Raw genomic sequence first — 21885 nt, 5'->3', positions numbered from 1 at the left:
GAGTGCTGCCCCATTTGCCCCACCGAGCAGCCCAGCGGTTGTAATTTATTTATTTCCCTTCATTAGCGAGTTAATAAATAAATTACCCGGCCATGGATGGCGCCCATCCATGCGGCAACGCAGGGAAAAGGCAACTTCACCCCAAAGCAATGGGGGAAAATCGGCCCCAGGGGAAAAAAAATCCTCGAGGTTTTTAGCCCTGGTTGAAAATTTGGAGGTTTTGGGGAGTTTTAGACAGAAAAAAAATGGGGGGAAAGGTGGTGGGAGGGGATTTTGCACCCCTGGCAGAAGGGGTTTGGTGGAAATCCCCCGAAATTATAGGAATGCACCCCAAAATTAATGGAAACCCCAGAGAAACCCCGATCCGGGTTCCTAGTTGTGGGATTTCACCCCGAAATGAGGAAAACCCAAAATCCGCTTCCCTCAAACCTCCAAAAGTTGCCTTTTTTTAACCTTCCCTGCCCCAGCTGGGGGGGGATTCAAGGGTTGAGCACCCCCCAAAAGCCTCCAAACCGCCACGTAAGAGCTCCCCGAGAACCCCTCGCTGCTTTGGGGGAGCCCCCAGTGCCCCCCAGTTTGGCCCAACAGCCCTCCCAGGACGGAGCCACCTCGTGTTGCCCCCACCCCAAATTCGTGTGTCCTCTCCATTAATTTCTCTTTCTTTTTCTTTTTTTGGGGGGGTTTCCTACAGGGCACCCCGGCCCCAAGGTGAGTGAATTTGGGGGAAAATTGTCCCGAATTTCGTGGTGGTTTTGGGGCTTCGGGGGCCCTTTGGAGGGAATTTTGGAGTGGTTTTTGGGGTCTCTGGGTTCATCCTTTGCTTTGCCTTGGGGATCTCTCGGGGTGATTTTGTGCTCATTCCTGGGGGGCAGAAAGAGGGATTTTGGGGCGGTTTTGGGCCCCGGGGGGGGGCAGAGTGAGGAATTTTGAGGCAGTTTTGGGATCTCACCCTTCGCTTCTCCTCACAGGGACAAAAAGGTGAACCCGGTGACATCAAAGATGTGAGTGGGGGCGGAGACGCCGAAACGGGGCTGGGGCGGGCAGGGGCGGGGCTGAAAAACCCCAAAATGGGGTCGGGCCCCCTCCAGCCCTGATGTCGCCCTCCCCTTTGTGTCCCCGCAGGTCGTAGGACCCCGAGGACCCCCGGGCCCGCAGGTGGGAGCGGCTCCAGGCCGGGAAATCTCTGGAATTTTTGGGAGAGGGGGGGTTTGGGTGGGGGGAGGGGACTCCTGATCCCCCTCCCCCATCCTGTTCCTCCCGTCCCCCGCAGGGCCCCGCAGGTGAGCAGGGACAGCGAGGGGACCGCGGCGAGAAGGGTGAGAAGGTGAGAGGGGACCCCCCCCCAAAATCCCCAAAAATCCACTGCGAACCCCCCCAAATCCCCAAAAAATCCACTGTGGCCCTCCCAAAATCCTCTGAGAAACCCTAAAATCCTCTTCGACCTCCCAAAAAAAAACCCCAAAATCAACTGGAAACACCCACAAAAGCCCCTGCGACCCCCAAGCCCCCCGAATTCCCCTGGGAACCCCCCCAAATCCTCTGTGACCCCCCCCCAAAAATCCCTTTTTTCGTCCCCTCCATCGCAGGGCCCCCCCGGCCCCCGGGGCAGGGATGGGGAACCCGGAACTCCAGGAAATCCCGGCCCCCCCGGCCCCCCCGGACCCCCGGACCCTCCGGCTTGGGGGGGGTGAGTATCTGGGGAGGCAGATGGGGTCTGGGGGTTGAGGGGAATTGGGGTGGGGTTCATGGAACTTTGGTGGGAATTGGGGGGATTTGGAGGGGATTTTGAGGGGGGGTTGAGGTGATTGGGGGGTGGAGGAGATTTGGGGAGGGTCTTGAGGGGGGTTGGGGGATTTGAGGGAATTTGGGGTGGTGCTGAGTGCAGCAGCAGGGATTTGGATGAGAATTGTGGGGTTTTGATGAGAACTGGGGTTTTTTTGAGGGGAAACGGGGTTTTTTGGGGAGGTGTCTGGGGTGCTGAGCCCCCTTTCCCTGGCAGAACTTCGCGGCTCAGATGGCCGGGGGCTTCGACGAGAAGGCTGGAGGGGCTCAGATGGGCGTCATGCAGGGCCCCATGGTAACGCCGCCCCAAAACCCCCTCAAATTTCCTCAACCCCCCTCCCAGATCGCCTCAATTCCTCCCAAATCCCATCAACCCCCCCTAAATTCCCTCATTTCGCCCCAAACCCCTGCCCACCTCCCCTTGCAGACCGATCCCATTTGGGACCGCACTCCAGGACCCCCAGTGTTTGGGGGCTCCCCCGCTTTGGTGGCTTCGGGGGTGTCCCCACTCCATGTGACATCGCCGTGTCCCTCTAGGGCCCCATGGGACCCCGCTGGCCCCCCCCGGCCCCTCTGGCTCCCCTGTAAGTATCGCCCCCCCTCCTCAAATTTCGGGGTGTCCGGGCCGGCTGGTGCCACCCCCGCTGATGTCACCTTGTCCCCGCAGGGTCCCCAAGGATTCCAAGGCAACCCCGGCGAGCCCGGTGAACCAGGCGCTGCTGTGAGTGTCCCCAAATGTCCCCAAGCCCCCCCCCCCGGAGGCGGCGCGCTGCCAGCCCCCGCTGCCGCTCACCCGCCGCCCTCTTTGTCCTCCTCAGGGTCCGATGGGTCCCCGGGGACCTCCGGGACCTCCTGGCAAACCCGGTGACGACGTGAGTGACATTCGTGACGTTTCAGCCGCTGGTACCGCCGAAGCCGGGCTGAGCAGGGGACAAAAAGGTGACGTTTTTTGTGTCCCCCGGCCCTCAAAAATCCCATTTTTCCCCCGCAGGGCGAGACCGGCAAACCCGGGAAATCCGGCGACCGCGGCGTCCCCGGCCCCCAGGTGAGCGTGGCACCGGTGGCTCCGCGACAAAGCCACCGCTGTCCCCTCCCTGTCCCCAACTGTCCCTTCACCGTCCGCAGGGCGCTCGTGGCTTCCCCGGGACCCCCGGCCTGCCCGGAGTCAAAGGCCACCGGGTGAGTGCGTGTCCCCTCCCTGTCCCCGTGTCCCTTATGTCCCCCGGAGTGGCCCTGCCATTGTCACAGCCCCGCCGCGTCCCTGTCCCCAGGGCTACCCCGGCCTGGACGGCGCCAAGGGAGAGGCGGGAGCACCTGGAGCCAAGGTGAGAGGGGGTGACAGTCCCTGGGGCTGGGGACAATTCCCTGGGTGCAGCGGCCATCCCCGTGCTGGGGCGACTGTCCCCCGGCCCTGTGACACCAGGGGACCGTCCCGGTGCTCACCTCTGTCCCTCCCCGCAGGGCGAGTCCGGCTCCCCCGGCGAGAACGGCTCCCCTGGCCCCATGGTGAGTGCGGCGCTGGCGAGGGGAAACTGAGGCACGGCCGGGTGGGCTCGGGAAGGGCCGGCGCCCCCCGGGCCTCACCTGTCACCTTCTGTCCCCACAGGGTCCCCGCGGGCTGCCCGGAGAGCGAGGACGCCCGGGCCCCTCGGGCGCTGCGGTGAGTGCGGGGTCACCAGCGGTGTCACCTGCAGTGCCACCTGTGGCACGGGTGGCACCTGGGGGTGGCAGGGGGGACCTGTCCCCCGCCCTGGGGACCCCCCGTGACCCCCGGCACCGTCTCCCCCCAGGGCGCTCGTGGCAACGACGGCCTCCCAGGCCCAGCTGGACCCCCAGTAAGTCCAGGGGGGGTTGGCGCGTCCCCGGCCCTTGTGTCACCCCCCCGAGGGGACAGTGGGGTCCCCCAAGGCCCCCCGGAGCCCGGGGGGACCCTCATGCTCCTCTCGCCCCCAGGGTCCCGTCGGCCCCGCAGGAGCCCCCGGCTTCCCCGGCGCCCCCGGCTCCAAGGTGAGGGGACGGGGATGGTCCCGGTGGGGACAGGAGGGTCCCGATGTCACCCCTAAACCTCTTTGTCACCTCCCGCCCAGGGTGAAGCGGGACCCACCGGAGCGCGAGGACCCGAGGGTGCCCAGGGGCCCCGCGGAGAATCCGGGACCCCCGGTTCACCCGGCCCCGCCGGCGCTCCCGTAAGTCCCCGTGTCCCCTCGCCCTGGTGGCTTTGTCCCCCCGCGCTGTCCCCTGAGCTGGGAGCGGCGGGGACAGGGTGGGATCCGGGGAAACTGAGGCACGGAGCTCAGCGGGGTCTGCTTGTAGGGGAACCCAGGGACCGATGGCATCCCCGGCGCGAAAGGATCGGCGGTGAGCGGGGACAGGGACAGGGGTGGGGACAGGGATGGGGATGGGGTGTCCCAGTGAGCCCCTGCCGATGGGGACAGGGACTGGCCTGGGCTGAGGAGCAGGTGCTGAGGGATCTGGGGACATTTGGGTCTCCTGAGGATCGTGGGGCACTCAGGGATGGGGGACACTGGAGGACAGGGAGATGTGTGGGGACACGGGGGGGGTTGCTGGGGGATTATTGGGGGACACTGGGATGTCCCCCAGTGCAGGGGGACAGGGTGGGATTTGAGCTGCTGGGGGACAGGAACTGCCGGCAGAGGGGAGGACACTGGGGACACTGAGGGGACATTTGCGGAGTCCCTGACGTCCCCGCTGTCCGCAGGGCGCTCCGGGCATCGCCGGCGCTCCAGGATTCCCCGGCCCCCGCGGTCCACCCGGACCCCAGGGAGCCACCGGCCCGCTGGGCCCCAAGGGACAGACGGTGAGACCCCCGATGTCCCCGCGGGGACCCGGCCACGCCCAGTGACCGCGCCCCGGACACCGACCGCGCCGCGCCCATTGGCCACGCCCACCTGCCCGTGGACGACCACGCCCCTTCTGGCACAGACCACGCCCCCTTCGCACCTTCCCCCTTCGGGTGTCCCCTCCCCAAAGTCACTCCCGGGTCATTTCGGGGTCACTCCAGGGTCACCCGGCCCTGACCGCTAAGGGGGATGGGTTGGGATGGGGACAAGGACCTGGACACCAGGCCGGGGACGGCGTGGGGACAGCCGTGGGGATGCTGTGACATTGTGCCCCCTCCCCAGGGCGAACCCGGCATCGCGGGATTCAAAGGCGAGCAGGGACCCAAGGGCGAGACGGTGAGTCCGGGCTGGGGGACACCCAGAGCCCCTGGCCGGGGGTCCAGTCCTGGCCCTCACTGTCCACTGAGTGTCCACCCCCAGCCCCTCACTGTCCATCCCAGTGACCATCCCAGTGTCCATCCCCATCCCAGTGTCCACCCCCAGCCCCTCACTGCCCATCCCAGTGACCATCCCAGTGTCCATCCCCATCCCAGTGTCCATCCCCAGCCCCTCACTGCCCATCCCAGTGACCATCCCAGTGTCCATCCCCATCCCAGTGTCCATCCCCAGCCCCTCAATGCCCATCCCAGTGACCATCCCAGTGTCCATCCCCATCCCAGTGTCCACCCCCAGCCCCTCACTGCCCATCCCAGTGACCATCCCAGTGTCCATCCCCATCCCAGTGTCCATCCCCAGCCCCTCACTGCCCATCCCAGTGACCATCCCAGTGTCCATCCCCATCCCAGTGTCCACCCCCAGCCCCTCACTGCCCATCCCAGTGACCATCCCAGCGTCCATCCCCATCCCAGTGTCCATCCCCAGCCCCTCACTGCCCACCCAGGGGCCCATCCCGGGCCCTCACTGACCACTCGAGTGTAACCCCCTGACCCCTCACTGCCCCCCTGAGGGTCCATCCCCACCCCAGTGTCCATCCCTGGCCCCTCTCTCCCCTCTGGCGCCTCCTCGGCCCTAACGAGCCGTTCCCCTAACGAGGCCCCTTGAGGGGCAGCGTCCCCCTCCCACAGGGGGACAGTGGCTGGGGGGACAGCGGGACAATGGCCGCAGTGTTCGCGTGTCCCCCCTTGCGGACATTCCCCCCTCGCCTCATTAACCACCATCAATGGGGCCCTGCCGAGCCCCGGCGCCAGCAGGACACGAGGGGGACACAAGGGGGACTCGGATTTATGGGATTTGTCCCCGGGGGGGCTGGAGAGGGGATGAAGGCTCCTTGTCACCACTTCTCCTCCTCTTCCTCAGGGCCCCGCAGGACCCCAAGGTGCCCCTGGACCAGCCGGGGAGGAGGGGAAGAGAGGAGCCCGTGGAGAACCCGGAGCTGCCGGACCTTTGGGGCCACCTGGAGAGAGGGTCTGTGGTGCCCTTGACCCCAAAAACCAGCCCTGATCCCAACGAACTGACCCCAATCTCAAAACCCCTCCCCTCAACCCTAAAACCCTCCCCTGACCCCACAAATCCCATCTTCCCCCACAGGGCGCTCCTGGCAACCGCGGCTTCCCCGGGCAGGATGGGCTGGCCGGCCCCAAGGTGGGACTCTGGGGACACCGGGGTGTCCCGGGGCTGACAAACCCCAAACTGACCCCAAATCCCCCGAACTGACCCCAAATCCCCCGAACTGACCCCAAATCCCCCCCCCCACACACACAGGGGGCCCCGGGCGAGCGCGGCCCCGCTGGCCTGGCCGGCCCCAAAGGAGCCACCGGTGACCCCGGACGCCCCGGAGAGCCCGGCCTGCCCGGAGCCAGGGTGAGGGACAGCTGTGACCCCAAAAACGGGGACAGGGGGGCACCTGTGGGGTCTGGATGGGGGTGGTTGGGGTTGGTTATGGCGCTTTCAGGGTCAATGAAGTGATTTGGGAGGTGGTTAAGGTGGGTTTGGCATCACTAACATGCTTTTGGGGTTGGTAAGGGTGGTTTTGGGGGTGGTTAAGATGTTTTTTGGGTCACTAAGGTGATTTTGGGATTGGTTTAAGGTGATTTGGGGGCTGGTCAAGGAGCTTTGGGCATCAATAAGGTCCTTTTGGGGTTAGCCAAGATGCCCTTTGGCATTAAGACCTTTTTTGGGGTTGTGCTTGGTGTTCTTTGGTGCTAATTAAGAAACTTTGGGGTTAATTAAGATAGTCTCTGCTAATTCAGATGCTCTTTGGGATTCCCAAGGTGCATTTGAGGTTCCCAAATATCCTTCTTGGGGTTCCCTGCTCTTTGTGGGGAGCACAGGTGCCCTTTGGGGTCACCCCTTGGCCATGGGGTCAGGCCCCCCACACTGGGGGATGTCCCCAAACCCTTTTTGTTCCCACAGGGTCTCACGGGACGCCCTGGGGACGCCGGGCCCCAAGGCAAAGTCGGCCCCACAGTGAGTGACACCCCATTAAGGGATTGGGGTTGTTTGGTGTTTGTTCTGGGTTTGGAGTTTGGTGTTGTTCGGGGTTTGGGATGGTTTGGGGCGGTTTGGGGTTTGGGGTTGTTTGGAGGTGTTTGGGGTTTGGGGTGGGCTCCTGTCCCCGCTGACCCCGCTGTCCCCACAGGGTGCCCCTGGCGAGGACGGTCGCCCTGGACCCCCCGGTCCCCAGGGGGCTCGGGGCCAGCCTGGCGTTATGGGGTTCCCTGGTCCCAAAGGTGCCAATGTGAGTACAGACCCTTTTTCCTCTAAACACTCCTGGGAATTCTGCCTGGGGCTGGAACCCCAAATCCTCCTACCTTTTGTAGGGTGAGCCTGGAAAAGCCGGTGAAAAAGGACTCCCTGGAGCGCCGGGGCTGAGGGTGAGGTTTTCTGCCCCCACAAACCCCAAAAATTCACATTTTGGTGCCATTCCATCTAAAAGTCCCTGAGGGGGGGAAACTGAGGCATGGGAAGGGGGGGAATGGGGGGAATGGGATTTATGGGATTTGGGGCTCAATGGGGTTTCCCTTCTCCATAGGGACTTCCTGGCAAGGACGGAGAGACCGGAGCCGCCGGCCCCCCGGGACCTGCCGTGAGTGCAACGGGGCGAGCTCGGGACTGGGGCAAAAATCCCAAAGTTGGATCTGCTGGGGGATCCCAAAACCCACAGATCCCCAGCCCTTGTGGTGCTGGGGCTTGTGGGATCCCCAAAATCTTGGGCTGGGGGAAGTCTGAAATCCCAGAGGTTTTTGGAGTCCTTGAGCAGCGTCCATCCCACAGGGCCCGGCAGGGGAGAGGGGAGAGCAAGGAGCCCCCGGCCCCTCCGGCTTCCAGGTGAGCACGGGGATTCGGGGTTTGGGGTCGGGGTGACGCCACCCCAACCCCCGGGCTCTCGCTGTCACTGTTCTCACGTGGCTCCTGTCCCCTCCCAGGGGCTGCCAGGGCCACCAGGTCCCCCTGGCGAGAGCGGCAAACCCGGAGATCAGGTGAGAGACCCCCTGTCCCCCCCAGGTGGGATCAGGATCCCCCAAATCCCCCAGGCCTGACCCCAAACCCGTCTGTCCCCCTTCCACAGGGCGTTCCTGGAGAAGCTGGAGCCCCCGGGCTCGTGGGTCCCAGGGTAAGTGTCACCTGTCACCTGGGGGAGTCCCAGAGTGTCACCTGTGGGGGACTTTGGGGGATCCCAGTGTCACCTGTCCTCCCAGCCCGGGGACGTGTTCACCCCACGGGGACTTTGGGGGGTCCCAGGGCCTGGTTGTCTTCACCCAAAGCCACCAGCTCCATGCGGGTTGTGATCCCAGTCCCCTCCCAGTCCCTCCCAGTCCCCTCCCAGTCCATCCCAGTCCCCTCCCAGTCCATCCCAGTCCCCTCCCAGTCCCCTCCCAGTCCATCCCAGTCCCCTCCCAGTCCCCTCCCAGTCCATCCCAGTCCCTCCAGGGCAGCGTGGGACGATGCCCTGCCCACCCGCCCTAGTGCCACCCGTGCCGGTGTCCCCGGTGTCCCCGGTGTCCCCGGTGTCCCCGGTGTCCCCGGTGTCCCCGTGCCCGTGCTGAGCTGTCCCCGCTGTCCCCAGGGCGAGCGCGGCTTCCCCGGCGAGCGCGGCTCTCCCGGCGCCCAGGGCCTGCAGGGGCCCCGCGGCCTCCCCGGCACCCCCGGCACCGACGGACCCAAGGTGGGTGACACGTGGGGACAGCGCCGGCTTGGCCCGGTGCCACCACGGGGGGTGACACCCCAATAATGTCCCTTTGCTGTTTTAGGGTGCCACCGGCCCCGCCGGCCCCAACGGCGCCCAGGGACCCCCGGGGCTGCAGGGGATGCCCGGGGAGAGAGGAGCCGCCGGCATCGCCGGTCCCAAGGGGGACAGGGTGAGTGACGGTGACGTGGGGTTCACGGGGTGCCAGCAGTGCCACCAGGGCTCGGCTGGGCTCACGCTGGCCCTGTCCTGCCCCACAGGGAGACGTCGGAGAGAAGGGACCCGAGGGAGCCCCCGGAAAAGACGGAGCTCGCGTGAGTGGGACGGGGACAGGGTGGGTGGGCACTCATGGTGGTCAGCCAGGGGTGCTCATGGTGGCCACCCGGGGACACTCCTGTGGCCTCATCCTCATGGTGGCCGCTGAGGGGTGTCCGTGGTGGCCACCCAGGGCCCCTCCCAGTGACCTCACTGTCCCCTCTGTCCCCACAGGGTCTGACCGGCCCCATCGGCCCCCCCGGCCCCGCTGGCCCCAACGGTGAGAAGGTGAGACCGGGGTGGCCCCGCCACTGCTCCCACGGGGACGGATGCCACCCAATCTCTGGGATGGATCCCACCTGTTCCTCGGGGTGGATCCCACCCGATCCCTGGGGCAGATCCCACCCAATCCCTGGGGCAGATCCCACCCGATCCCCGGGGCAGATCCCACCTGATCCCCGGGGCAGACCCATCCATCCCCCACAACTCCCTCTCCTTCCTTTCCAGGGCGAGTCTGGCCCCCCGGGCCCGTCTGGAGCTGCCGGTGCCCGCGGTGCCCCCGTAAGTGCCACCTGTCCCCCCACAGTGCTGCCGGTGCCGCATTTGCCCCATTCCCGTGATTTTCACCCCATTTCCCCCACAGGGAGAGCGCGGAGAGCCCGGAGCCCCTGGCCCTGCTGGGTTTGCCGGACCCCCGGTGAGTTCTGTCCGCCAAAAAGTCCGTCCCAGTGTCCCCAGTGGCCGCTGAGCACTGACCGTGGCTCTCTCCCAGGGCGCCGATGGCCAGCCTGGAGCCAAGGGCGAGCAGGGGGAGCCCGGCCAGAAGGGCGACGCCGGAGCCCCCGGGCCTCAGGGCCCCTCCGGGGCTCCTGGACCGCAGGTGGGTCCAGCCGGGACCCCCAGAATTGTGCCTGAGCCCTGGCGGGGGTCCCTCATCCCGGGAATTCCAGGAGTCTCTGGGTCCTGACTGTGCTGATCGATTTTCTGCCTCGTCCCAGGGTCCCACTGGTGTCACCGGTCCCAAAGGAGCCCGGGGCGCTCAGGGACCGCCGGTGAGTGTGGGGGGATTGTGGGAGGGGAATGGGGCAGGGGCAGGGTCTGAGCCCCTCTCGCCTCCATCCCCAGGGAGCCACCGGATTCCCCGGAGCTGCCGGACGTGTCGGACCCCCCGGCCCCAACGTGAGTTGGGGGCAACTGGGGTCACTGGGGGAAACTGGGGTCACTCGGAGCAGCCAGGATCGCTTGGGAAGATCTGGGATTGCCCCGGACAGTTGGGATCACTGGGATCTTTTGGGACAGTTGCGATCCCTCAGGAAGCGCTGGGATCACTCAGGACAGTCGGGATCAGCCGGGATCACTGACCCCCAGTTGCAGGGGCCAGGCAGCCGCTGCTCCCCATGATGTCCCCAAAGCAAAGCCACCCCTGGGTGCCACCAGCCACCCCTGGGTGCCACCGGCCACCCCTTCCAAAGGGACATTGCCAGTGCTCCCTAATCCCCTCACAGCACCAGGACTGGGATTGGGAATGGGTCAGGGATGGATCAGGACTATGGAAACCCCTCCTGAGTCCCCTCTAACCCCGATCTCTCCTGCAGGGTAACCCCGGCCCCCCCGGGCCCCCCGGCTCCGCGGGCAAGGACGGCCCCAAGGGCGCCCGGGGCGACGCGGGACCCCCAGGCCGAGCGGGGGACCCGGGGCTGCAGGGCCCCGCCGGCCCCCCCGGCGAGAAGGGCGAGCCCGGCGAGGACGGCCCTGCGGTATTTGGGATTTGGGGACACCCCCCCGGACCCTCTGCCACCCCCCCGAGTGGCGCTGACCCCCTTCGTGTCCCCGCAGGGTCCGGACGGTCCCCCCGGCCCCCAGGGGCTGGCAGGACAGCGCGGCATCGTGGGGCTGCCGGGGCAGCGTGGGGAGCGCGGATTCCCGGGGCTGCCCGGGCCCTCGGTGAGCGAAACCCTAAAAAAACCCCCAAATCCCCACAGTCTGGGAAGAAATGGGAGCTCGTCAGAGACAATTCCGTGGCGCGGAAGGATTTCGGGAGGGTGGGGATTGGTGGAAGCTGCTCATCCCCATCTCGGTGTTTTTGGGATCGCAGCTCTTTGAGCCATGCCAAAAAAAGTCCCAAAGTCTCCCAAGGCTTTTCCCCACTGACAGGGCCATGCACCAAAGCAGCGTGACGCGTTTTCCATACAGAAAATCCCGCGATTCCACAATCCCGAGGGACACACGGAAAAGAGGAGAAAAGCCCCAGTCTGATCTTTTCCTGCCCTTGGAGCAGCAACCCCTCATCCCGGAGTCACTCACGGGGTCTTCCCGTTTTTTTTTTAGGGAGAGCCTGGAAAACAGGGAGCACCTGGATCTGCCGGTGACCGGGGACCCCCCGGGCCTGTGGGACCCCCCGGGTTGACAGGGCCAGCCGGAGAGCCCGGCAGGGAGGTAGGAAAATTGAGAATGTCTGGAATATCCAGAATGCATCCCTGGCTGATCCTGGGTGGGGACAGCCCTAAGGTTGATCCCAGAAATCCTGGTGCGTTTTCACCGTAAGATTTTGCCTGGAGAAAGGAGTTTTCCCCCCATCCCAAAGGCAAAAGCTGAATTCCTCCTCTTTTCCCAGGGAAATCCAGGCTCCGATGGACCCCCGGGCAGGGATGGGGCGGCTGGAGTGAAGGTGAGCTCATCCCGGATTTCTCGAGCACCGGAATTCCCGGGATCTCCCGTTAACCCTGTGCTTGCCCCCATCCCAGAGCCAGAATTCCTGACGCCATTCCCTTGTCCCGGATTTCTCCTGGTCCTAAACAAGAGCCGGAATTCCCATGGTTCCTGACCCCATTCTCCGTTCACAGGGTGATCGTGGTGAGACTGGCCCCGTGGGTGCTCCCGGTGCTCCCGGTGCTCCCGGCGCTCCCGGCCCCGTGGGACCCACTGGAAAACAGGGAGACAGAGGAGAGACGGTGAGCGGGACATGCCGGGGTGGGGGGAGACTGGAATTACCAGGAATCATCCCAAATCCTGGGCATGGAACTGTTTGGGATCATCTGGGAATGGCACCAGGAAGCAGCTCTGAGCGTCTTCCTGAGGATTCCTGGGAGCCTGGTTTGGGATCTGCCTGGGAGCTCCAGGAGCTGGAACTGGGAATGAGCCGGGAACTCCAGGAGATAAAACTGGGAATGATCCTGGAATCCCCGGAGATAAAACCGGGAATATCTGCAGTGCGCTGGGCAGCTGGGAACACTAAATGCCACAACTCAAATCCCAAATCCCACACCCCATATTTCCACACCTCAAATCCCAAGTTCCATTCCTGCTGTTTTTGACTCCCTTCCTTTCTCCCACAGGGTGCTCAGGGTCCCATGGGTCCCTCCGGCCCCGCTGGCGCTCGGGGGATGCCGGTGAGTGATTCCCACCTGGAATTCCGAGGATCCCGGTTTGGGATCCCGGTTTGGGGTCCCGTTTTGGGATCGCCCCCACCCCTGACCCGCCGTGTCCCCCTGCAGGGTCCCCAGGGCCCGCGCGGTGACAAAGGCGAGGCGGGCGAGGCCGGCGAGCGCGGCCTGAAGGGGCACCGGGGCTTCACCGGGCTCCAGGGGCTGCCCGGGCCCCCGGTAAGTGCCGGGATTTGGGATCACAGCCCCCCATAGATCCCACGTCCCACACCCCAAATCCCACATCTCCCGTGGGACCCCAAATCCTTCACCCTCCCATCCTCCCCAGGGTCCTTCTGGAGACCAGGGTGCTGCCGGGCCCGCAGGTCCCTCCGGACCCAGGGTAAGTCCTGGGATTTTGGGAGGAGAAGGGGAAAAGGAGGCGCCCCTGGACCGGTGTCATGCCTGGGGGTGGCAGCCCCACCCCTGCTGTGCCCTGAGCCCTTTTTGGGGTTTCTCAGGGTCCCCCCGGCCCCGTGGGCCCCTCGGGAAAGGACGGCTCCAATGGAATGCCCGGACCCATCGGCCCCCCTGGGCCCCGCGGGAGGAGCGGCGAGCCCGGCCCGGCAGTGAGCGGGGACCTGGGGGAGAGGGATCCTGCGGGGGAGAGGAGATGCAGGAGTGGAGGCATCCTGCGGGGAGAGGGATCCTGCAGGGCGGGGAGATCCAGGAGGGGAAGGATCCAGCGGGGCAGGGGGGATCCAGCGGGCGACAGAGGGATCCAGCGGGGCAGGGGGATCCAACCCCCAGCCGATCACGCCATGACCGCCCCTCCCTCCCGCAGGGCCCCCCCGGGAACCCCGGCCCGCCTGGCCCGCCCGGGCCCCCCGGCACCGGCATCGACATGTCGGCGTTTGCGGGGCTGGGGCAGCCCGAGAAGGGCCCCGACCCCGGGCGCTACATGCGGGCGGACGAGGCGGCGCCGGGGCTGCGGCCGCACGACGCCGAGGTGGACGCCACCCTCAAGGCCCTCAACAACCAGATCGAAAGCATCCGCAGCCCTGAGGGCTCTCGCAAGAACCCGGCCAGGACCTGCCGAGACATCAAACTCTGCCACCCCGACTGGAAGAGCGGTGAGAGAGGCTCCATCCCTGTGCCCATCTGTGTCCATCCCTGCCTCCATCCCTGTGTCCATCTGTGTCCATCCCTGTGTCCATCCTGGCCTCCATCACTGTGTCCCCCCGTCCTCCTTGTCCCCTCCACCACCCCCCCGGACACCAAGGGCCGCACTGACCTCCTTGCTGCCCCCACCACCGGGCGGTCACTCACTCCGCTCCCTCCGGCCGCAGGCGATTACTGGATCGACCCCAACCAGGGCTGCACCCTGGACGCCATCAAGGTCTTCTGCAACATGGCCACGGGGGAGACGTGCGTGTACCCCAGCCCCGGCAGCATCCCCAGGAAGAACTGGTGGAGCAGCAAAGCCAAGGAGAAGAAGCACGTCTGGTTCGGCGAGACCATCAACGGCGGCTTCCACGTGGGTGTCCGGCCGGGATGGGCCTGGAGAACAAACGGGGAAAAGGGCTGGGGTGCAGGGTTGCAGAAAAGGTGGAGCTGATCTCCTTCCTTGGGGTGAAATTCGTGGTGGTTCTATCAGATATTGGGTGACTCGGAGACTATGTGGAAATCTTGGCGCTGATGTCCATCCTGGGCTTAGAATTGGTGGTGGTTGAATCGCAACTGGTTGTTTTAGGGGATTTTATGGAAAAGTTAGAGTTGTGTCCCTCCTTGGGGTGAAATAGATGGCGTTTGGATCAGAACTGGTTGATTTAGAGACTCCCGTGGAAATCTTGGCACCAGGCCATGACACCTACACCCCTGTGGGAAAGCAAACCCTGGAAATTCCCCCCCAGACCCCCCAAAAAAGCCATCTGAAAGCCTCCCTCCTCCCTGCAGTTCAGCTACGGCGCTGAGGACCTGGCGCCCAACACGGCCAACATCCAGATGACCTTCCTGAGGCTGCTGTCCACCGAGGGCTCCCAGAACGTCACCTACCACTGTCGCAACAGCGTGGCCTACCTGGACGAGGAGTCGGGCAGCCTGAGGAAGGCGCTGCTCATCCAGGGCTCCAACGACGTGGAGATCCGCGCCGAGGGCAACAGCAGGTTCACCTACAGCGTGCTGGAGGACGGCTGCACGGTGCGTGCTGGGGAGCGAGCGGGGACATCGGGGAGCGAGCGGGGAAATTGGGGCGGGATCTGGGAAATCATGGGGTTAACGAGGTTGGGGGAAACCTCGGAGGTCAGCGAGGACAGCCCGTGAGGTGACAGATCTTGTCACCAAGCGCCACCAGGCGTTGTGTAACACCTCCAGCTGGCCCTGGTGGTCCAGGGTGGGCACTCCAAACCCCATCTTCCAATGTTTTCCCCTCAGAAACACACGGGGGAACGGGGCCCCTCTGGGTTTAATGATGAAATGGGGCTCAAACTGGGATTGGGAAGGTTCTGGAGGATGAAATAACCCCATTTTTGCCCATTTTCCCCTCAGAAACACACCGGGAAGTGGGGCAGGACTGTCATCGAGTACCGCTCGCAGAAGACCTCGCGCCTGCCCATCGTGGACATTGCACCTATGGACATTGGGGGACCCGAGCAGGAGTTTGGGGTCGACCTCGGCCCCGTCTGCTTCTTGTAAAAAAAAAAAAGGATTTTTTTGGTGTGGTTGTTTGTTTTTGCTTGTCGTGGGTTTTGTTTGTTGGTTTGGTTTTTGTTTTTTTTTAAAAAGCCCGGCCCAATTCCTTAAAAAAAAGAAAAAAAAAAAAAAACCCACAATAAACGGGATCCACCCCAAAAAGGAGCTGAGAAGTTCTGCACTGAAGGGCTCACCCCGAATCAGGGAGCAACCACCTCATCCCAACACCAGAATCAAAGGAAAAACCCATTAATATTTATTTATTCTCTTCCTGGAAGACCTGTTTTTGAGGTCAGGTGGAGGTGGGAATGTCAGTGATCCCTTTTTCCCTGAAAAAGATGGGATTTCAGAAATCCAGGTATCAAAAATCCCCTCCTCACCCCAAATTTTCCCTTTCCCCCCAGCAGGAGTGTTCATGTATAATATGAGTTAAAAAAACACACAAAAAAAAAATCAAAAAATGGTGCTATTCTTGTAAAACAAGTCTGTATTTTTTAACATCTGTTGGTATAAAATGAAAAAAAATCAAAAAAAAAACTTTTGGTGGAAAGTAAATTTTGAGTTGAGTCTTTTTTTTGGGGGGTGGTGGTGTTTGCAGTGATTCAAATATTTCCTCTCCATTTCAACCACTATGAAGTTCTTTAGGCTGGGAAAAAATCCCTTCAAAATCCTAATTTTGGGTTAAAACTGCACATTTTTTGGGTTGGGATACTTCAAACTAAGGGGGGAAAGGTGGGGGGGAGGGAATCCCCCCCTAAAAGAACCAAAAAAAGAAAACAGAAAACTTTGAGAGAAAAAAATGTTGAATTGGAAAATCTTAGAAAAGCCGGAGGTTCAGTTGTGGAATTCTCCAACAATTAGGATTGGGACAATCCCGGAGCCACCAGGGCAAGGGGTGGCTGTCCCCTCCTCCCCACGGATTTTATCCTGGTTTTTACATGCAAAAACTCAATTTTGGGCTGTTTTGCAGCACTGGAAGTGGGAGACTCTGTGGTCCTCCCCTCTTGCTGTGCCATAAAAAATCCCGTATGGAAATTCCTCTCCTCACCAGGCTGTTCATTACAGGCAAAAAGCTCAGAAATGGGATTTTTTTTTTTAAATGATCTTGATGAAATCAGCCCAGTGACCCCGAAGAGCCCCAAACCTGCTCAGGTTTCTCATGCAGGAGGCCCCAGGCAGCTTCTAGGTGAGGAATTCCTGAGTTTCTTCCCAATTCTTTTGGGTCAAAGCTCCTCTTTTTGCCTCTGTGGATGGCAAAAATTCGCTTGGAGAAATTATAACTAGAAAATATTTTGAAAGACAGCTTTAAAAAAGCTATTTGGGGGCAGAATTTGAGTTTTAAACCCTCCCAGCTTCAAGCACAGCAGCTGCCAGTCGTGGCCAAGCACCAAAACATTGGCAGGGGAAATTCATTAAGGAGGATTGGGGGATTAAAGAGGATTTTCCACCCAAAAACGCCCTTTAGGAGGCTCTCCTAATGATGGGGGCTCTGCACAAAGGGTTTGGGGTCAAACATTCCCCCTCCTGGCGCAGCCAAGCAGCAAATTCGGGGGTCCCTGCTGGGGGCAGCCCCCCAAAAAAACCCTCCAGGATGCTTGGAAAAGTGGGATGAGAGGGGAAAAGGAGTGCAGGGAGACCCCCAGAAAATCAGGATGGATCCCAGCCAGGAGGGGAAGAAAACGGAGGAAAAGCGAAGATTGGGATTTCTTCCTTTACCTTAAAAAAAAAAAATATGAAAACTCAGTGGCAATTGGGGGATTTGTGGGACAAGTTTTGGGTCACCCAGGAAGGAGATTTGGGATTGAGATTCTGGGCACTGGTCCCACTTGGGAATGGGCACCTGGTTGAGTTTTCCCCCCCCCCTCACTTTCCCCCAAAAAAATCCTGGGAAGGGCTGGGAAAAATGGGATTTTTCAGCCCAGAGAAGGGAAGGCTCCAGGGTGACCTTCCAGGAGAGCTGGGGATGGATTTCGGACAAAGGACAGAAGGACAGGACACGGGGAGTGGGGATCTGGAGGTTTGGGTGGGATTTGGGGAAGGAATTCCTCCCCATGAGGGAAGGGAGACCCCGGGATGGAAATCCCAGAGGATTCCCCACCCCTGGGATGGTGGGAGGTGGAATGGGATGAGCTTTAGCATCCCTCCCAACCCATTCTGGGATTATGTGGGAATCCATCAGCAAAACAGGGATTTGGGGGCAAAAAACACCACAGAAGCAATCCCAGCAGAGGACTGGATTTAGGACAAATCCAGAGCTTTTCCCTAAAAACAAAAAATAAAGGACAGAACAGGGAAATGTCCAAACCAGGTTTAATGAAGGATTCAGCTCTAAAAACGCTGCCCAGGCAAGAATCTCCTGTTGGAAAATGGAGCCGAGTGTGGATTTTGTGTCACTGCCACGCAAAAATCCAGAAAATTTTCTACTGAGGAAGGATTCCCTCACCTGTAGCTGTGCCCGGCTCCTGAATCCCATGGGAAACGAGGGCTGAAATTCCAGAATAAAACCTCCCAAAAGGGGGCAAAATGCCAAAGGGCTGCGGGGGAGAGCTGGCAGCTGGATTTTCCTCGGGATAGCGGCGGGCAGGAATGTCCAGCTCCCGGCAGGGAGGCCTTGGAATCCCAGCCTCCCACAGAACCCTCTCCAATCCCTGCTGCTTTGGGAAGTGGAGCACAAAAACCAGCAAATTCCCGGATTTCAAACCCCAGGGAAGAGCTTCTGGATGCCAAAGGGGTCGGAGCCTCAGGGGGAAAAAGGAGGAAAAAGTTCATTCCAAAGATTTGCGTTCCTTTGCCTCCTTCCAGGCTGTAACAGAGGCACAGTCCTGGTGGGAACTGTCCCTTTTTTGGGGTCCTGAGGTGCTGCCACCACTGAGCAGGAAAATAAATTCATTTCCCCCTGAAAAAATAAATTCGTCTACTCTAAAAATTAAATCCATTTACCCCAAAACACCCTGACAGTGCCAAGCTTCCCGAACAGGTGCAAACCGCCATGAATCTTTGGGATTTCAGCCCCTTTAACTCAGGAGGGAAAGTTCCAGATTCCTTCCCCAAAAGAAAAGGGAAGGAGGAAGCCCCAGCAGGGCCCCAGAGCTGCCAGGTTTGTCCCCTCAGAGCCACTCCTGGTCCCTCTGCTGCCAGTCTGACGGGCCTTCAGGGCCCTTTGTGCCCCTCAAGGAGCCCCCCGGGCCAGGGGGGGCAGCGGGGCCGTGGAGTTGGAGCTGCAGTCCAGGTAGTGGAAGGTCTCCAGGGTGCTCTGCGTGCTGTGGCCGATGTAGGACAGCTTCACCGAGGTCCTGGCAGGGCAAAGGGACAACCCAGCAGCTTTGTATTCATCACACGACTCCTCTTTTCCTCAAAAAAAACCCAAATTCCTGCGGGTTTTGGTGAAAAAGCGGGAATTGCAGCCTCTGGAGGGGAGCTGTGCGCTCCACCCTATATTTAACCCCCTGGGCTGGATTAAAACCTGACCCTGAGGTGGATTTGAGGGGAATCTGGGGAAAATCCAAGCAGGATTTTCTCCCTGGAGCCCAAATCGGTGGCTGGAATTCCCTCGGGATTCAGGAATCACAGAACAGAATCTTTAAAGTGGGAAAAGGCTCCAGGAACCCAAAGCAGGAGCAGCACCCACCTCATGAGGATCACAATGTTGTGGACCTTCACCTTGGGCAAAGTGCAGAAAAAACTGGAAAAGATCAAGGAAATTGGTCAGCAAGTGAAAAACTTGAGGAATTTGGGGGGGTTTGGCAGCTCCTGCTGGTATTTTTCACTTTGGTGTTAACAAAACCATCTTGCAGCACCTTGAGAAAATTTCTGGCAAAGGAATTGAGCAGGAAAAGCGAGTGCTTTCCAGATTCATTCCCCAAATTTTAATCAAAGCAGCTCCAGCCCTCACCCTCCCCCAGGTATCTCCAAGGAACAGTAAATCCTTACTAGACATAGGACAGGGATCCACTCAGCTCTGCCTTCACGGTGAAATTCACCTGCAACGGAGCGGAAAAATCAGATTTCAGTGCAGTTTAATCACCCTTCAACCCCATTTTTGAGTGAGTAGACAGAGCAAAAGCTGCTGTGGCCACTGGACACTGAAACCCTGAGGTGCAGTTCCCAGAACTCCCAGTCAGTACCAGTTTGTCCCTCAAGGGCTGGATGCTGGAGATGTTTGTGAGCTGCTGGCTGCCCACCACGGTGTTCATGTACTGCACCTGGCTGCTCAGGCTGCTCACTGCCACCGAGTAGAAGTTGGAATTCCTGATCCTCAGGGTGGCCTGGAGGGGACAAAAACAGCCCTGACCTTGCTGGCTCATTCCCCATGTGATTTATTTTCCCAAATCCACACAGAATTTACCGTGATGGCCAGGAGGACAGCGGAGTTTTTCCTGTCAAACCACACCTGGACCACTTTGATGCCATCATCGTCCACCAGCACCGAGTGGGGGAACAGGAAGAAAACCCCCAGGCCGGACAGCAGCAGGCAGAGCAGCACTGAGAGCAGCACATAGAGTTTCCTAGGGGGAAAAAAAAAAAAAAAAATTAAATTCTTCACCTCCTCTGCGAGATTCAGATCCTCAAAAATCCCACCCCCTGTTTGGTTTCCTTGGAAGAGGCACCCAAGAGCTGCTGTCACATTTTTAATATCAAAATGGCTCAAAATCCTCCCTTTACATATTTGGGGTTGGGTAATGAGCAACCAAAGCAGCATTTTTGGGGTTTTTTTACAGTTGCTGCCAAAACTCAAGAGAGGGGATGGACGGTGGGAGAGGGATCGTGGTGTCCACAATAGAAATATTTGCAATCGCGCTTTAAATCCTATTTTTTGGAGGGTGAAAACAATCCCTAAATGCAGCAATAAGTGATAAAAGAACTCCTCCCTTACGTTCTCTGAGGACGAAGCCGTTGGTCACTGTAGGGGATCAGAGCCACCAACTCATTCACCTGCTCTGGGAAGACAAAAATGAGAACAACACATGAAACAAGGACTTTTTTATTTTTTTTCTGTTTAGAGCTGGTTTTTGGGGTGTTTAGGCCCCAGAGGAGCAGCTACCTGTGGGGATGCAGCCAGTGCCTTGGCAGGTGGGACAGGTAACGCTCTCCTGGCCTGCGAATTCCATGTAGGGAATCTTGGCCATGTCCTCCACGGGCTCCTGGCTGGCCAATAAATCCTCATCCTCCTCATCCTCGGCCTTCCTCCGGCCCGGGGCAGCGCTGACGGCAGACCGGGAACGCACAGGGCCCATGGTGGCGGCCGATGGGCACGGTTGTGTCACCTCAGAGAGGTGGCAGGAGCAGCTCAAGGCTGTCTAAGAGGTTTTTAAGCCTTTTTTAAGTTACAGTGCCCCTCTCAGGGGTCCCAAAGCCACTACAAAGTGCCCCCATCCAGAAGGGGCTTCCCTGGAGAAAGGGACACCTTGATGGGCTTCATTTCCAGCCCCAGGAAACCCAGTGCTCCTCCACTGAGAGCAGCACCTCCTCAGGCAGCCCCACCCCAAGAAACAGGTCTGGGGCTCAGGAACGCCCCAGAGTCCCTGAGACCCCACGAGAGGAACAGAGCCCCGAAACCCCCACCCCAGAGACTCCCTCATCCTCAAGGACCACTCCCCCATTAACCCCACCGTGAAGACCTCTTTCCCTCAGAGACCCCTGCCCTCAGGATCTTCCCCTTCACAGACCCCCACCCTCAGAGACCCCTGCCCTCAGGATCTTCCCCTTCACAGACCCCCACCCTCAGAGACCCCTGCCCTCAGGATCTTCCCCTTCACAGACCCCCATCCTCAGAGACCCCTGCCCTCAGAGACTCCTGCCCTCAGGATCTTCCCCTTCACAGACCCCCACCCTCAGAGACCCCTGCCCTCAGAGACCCCTGCCCTCAGGATCTTCCCCTTCACAGACCCCCACCCTCAGAGACCCCTGCCCTCGGAGACCCCTGCCCTCAGAGACCCCTGCCCTCAGAGACTCCTGCCCTCAGGATCTTCCCCTTCACAGACCCCCATCCTCACAGACCCCCGCCCTCAGAGACTCCTGCCCTCAGGATCTTCCCCTTCACAGACCCCCATCCTCAGAGACCCCTGCCCTCAGAGACCCCTGCCCTCAGGATCTTCCCCTTCACAGACCCCCACCCTCAGAGACCCCTGCCCTCAGAGACCCCTGCCCTCAGGATCTTCCCCTTCACAGACCCCCATCCTCACAGACCCCTGCCCTCAGAGACTCCTGCCCTCAGGATCTTCCCCTTCACAGACCCCCATCCTCAGAGACCCCTGCCCTCAGAGACTCCTGCCCTCAGGATCTTCCCCTTCACAGACCCCCATCCTCACAGACCCCTGCCCTCAGAGACTCCTGCCCTCAGGATCTTCCCCTTCACAGACCCCCATCCTCAGAGACCTCCGCCCTCAGAGACCCCTGCCCTCAGAGACCCCTGCCCTCAGAGACCCCCCCCACGGACCCTTTCCCTCAGCGCTCTCCGGCAGAGGGCGCCCCTCTCCCGCCACGAGCGCGCGCCCCGGGCTCGCCGCAGCCGCAGCCCCGCCCCCGTTCCCGCGCGCAGCCGCCGTCTCTATGGCAACGGTGCGAGCCAGAGGTGGGCGGAGCAGAATGGGGCCCTGCCCATTAGTGCGTCGTAGGATGGGCGGGGTTACTCAGACAACGCCCATCGGCTGCCGCATCACGTTACGGGGGGACGGGCGGGGTTTAGCGAACCACGCCCCATCCCTCCACCCAAAGGGCGCGCGCCAATTATCGGGGTGGGGCCAGTGACCCCACCCTTCATTTGCATGTGATGGGCGCGGCCAGTGTAGCGCACGCGTAGAAGCAACCC

The 21885-nt window shown here is 61.0% G+C and overlaps 2 protein-coding genes across 5 annotated transcripts in view; one reads left to right on the top strand and one right to left on the bottom strand.

Annotated features, from left to right (window-relative positions):
* The window catches only part of COL2A1 (collagen type II alpha 1 chain), a 16610-nt gene extending 992 nt beyond the window's left edge, over positions 1–15618 (top strand). Inside the window, exons 2-54 of the mRNA XM_066207289.1 lie at positions 4–37; positions 692–708; positions 969–1001; positions 1123–1155; positions 1271–1324; positions 1587–1687; positions 2000–2064; positions 2320–2366; positions 2450–2503; positions 2601–2654; positions 2774–2827; positions 2908–2961; positions 3054–3107; positions 3244–3288; positions 3389–3442; positions 3573–3617; positions 3736–3789; positions 3870–3968; positions 4096–4140; positions 4502–4600; positions 4926–4979; positions 5940–6047; positions 6171–6224; positions 6345–6443; positions 6996–7049; positions 7222–7320; positions 7403–7456; positions 7615–7668; positions 7857–7910; positions 8009–8062; positions 8152–8196; positions 8650–8748; positions 8834–8941; positions 9030–9083; positions 9259–9312; positions 9532–9585; positions 9668–9721; positions 9797–9904; positions 10023–10076; positions 10150–10203; positions 10620–10781; positions 10861–10968; positions 11353–11460; positions 11639–11692; positions 11868–11975; positions 12360–12413; positions 12519–12626; positions 12736–12789; positions 12908–13015; positions 13231–13519; positions 13736–13923; positions 14343–14585; positions 14934–15618. Coding sequence (XP_066063386.1) covers positions 4–37; positions 692–708; positions 969–1001; positions 1123–1155; positions 1271–1324; positions 1587–1687; positions 2000–2064; positions 2320–2366; positions 2450–2503; positions 2601–2654; positions 2774–2827; positions 2908–2961; positions 3054–3107; positions 3244–3288; positions 3389–3442; positions 3573–3617; positions 3736–3789; positions 3870–3968; positions 4096–4140; positions 4502–4600; positions 4926–4979; positions 5940–6047; positions 6171–6224; positions 6345–6443; positions 6996–7049; positions 7222–7320; positions 7403–7456; positions 7615–7668; positions 7857–7910; positions 8009–8062; positions 8152–8196; positions 8650–8748; positions 8834–8941; positions 9030–9083; positions 9259–9312; positions 9532–9585; positions 9668–9721; positions 9797–9904; positions 10023–10076; positions 10150–10203; positions 10620–10781; positions 10861–10968; positions 11353–11460; positions 11639–11692; positions 11868–11975; positions 12360–12413; positions 12519–12626; positions 12736–12789; positions 12908–13015; positions 13231–13519; positions 13736–13923; positions 14343–14585; positions 14934–15080 — 4194 coding nt within the window. The 3' untranslated portion in view covers positions 15081–15618. The remainder of the gene's footprint in view (positions 1–3; positions 38–691; positions 709–968; positions 1002–1122; positions 1156–1270; positions 1325–1586; positions 1688–1999; positions 2065–2319; positions 2367–2449; positions 2504–2600; positions 2655–2773; positions 2828–2907; positions 2962–3053; positions 3108–3243; positions 3289–3388; positions 3443–3572; positions 3618–3735; positions 3790–3869; positions 3969–4095; positions 4141–4501; positions 4601–4925; positions 4980–5939; positions 6048–6170; positions 6225–6344; positions 6444–6995; positions 7050–7221; positions 7321–7402; positions 7457–7614; positions 7669–7856; positions 7911–8008; positions 8063–8151; positions 8197–8649; positions 8749–8833; positions 8942–9029; positions 9084–9258; positions 9313–9531; positions 9586–9667; positions 9722–9796; positions 9905–10022; positions 10077–10149; positions 10204–10619; positions 10782–10860; positions 10969–11352; positions 11461–11638; positions 11693–11867; positions 11976–12359; positions 12414–12518; positions 12627–12735; positions 12790–12907; positions 13016–13230; positions 13520–13735; positions 13924–14342; positions 14586–14933) is intronic.
* Positions 15619–17380: 1762 nt separating this feature from the next.
* TMEM106C (transmembrane protein 106C) lies at positions 17381–21595 on the bottom strand. Of its 4 annotated transcripts, none has more exons than XM_066207361.1 (8): positions 21514–21595; positions 20119–20374; positions 19951–20014; positions 19423–19582; positions 19202–19342; positions 19008–19057; positions 18706–18759; positions 17381–18370 (listed from the first exon to the last, which is right to left on the bottom strand). In XM_066207361.1, the coding sequence occupies exons 2-8, from the start codon at positions 20309–20311 to the stop codon at positions 18247–18249; spliced, it is 786 nt and encodes a 261-aa protein (XP_066063458.1). In that variant the 5' UTR covers positions 20312–20374; positions 21514–21595; the 3' UTR covers positions 17381–18246. The 4 variants fall into 4 exon arrangements, with proteins under 4 accessions (XP_066063458.1, XP_066063462.1, XP_066063459.1 ...); XM_066207365.1 differs by having other exon boundaries at positions 17381–17973; XM_066207362.1 differs by having other exon boundaries at positions 20119–20370.
* Between the last annotated feature and the right edge of the window lie 290 nt (positions 21596–21885).

The sequence above is a fragment of the Chamaea fasciata genome, unplaced genomic scaffold (assembly GCF_029207755.1).
Source record: "Chamaea fasciata isolate MVZ Bird 193981 ecotype frontalis unplaced genomic scaffold, bChaFas1.0.hap1 SCAF_41, whole genome shotgun sequence".
In the NCBI taxonomy this organism is placed as follows: Eukaryota; Metazoa; Chordata; class Aves; order Passeriformes; family Sylviidae; genus Chamaea; species Chamaea fasciata.
The sequence above is the reverse complement of the archived record's forward strand: the minus strand, read 5'-3'. Positions and strand labels throughout refer to the sequence as shown.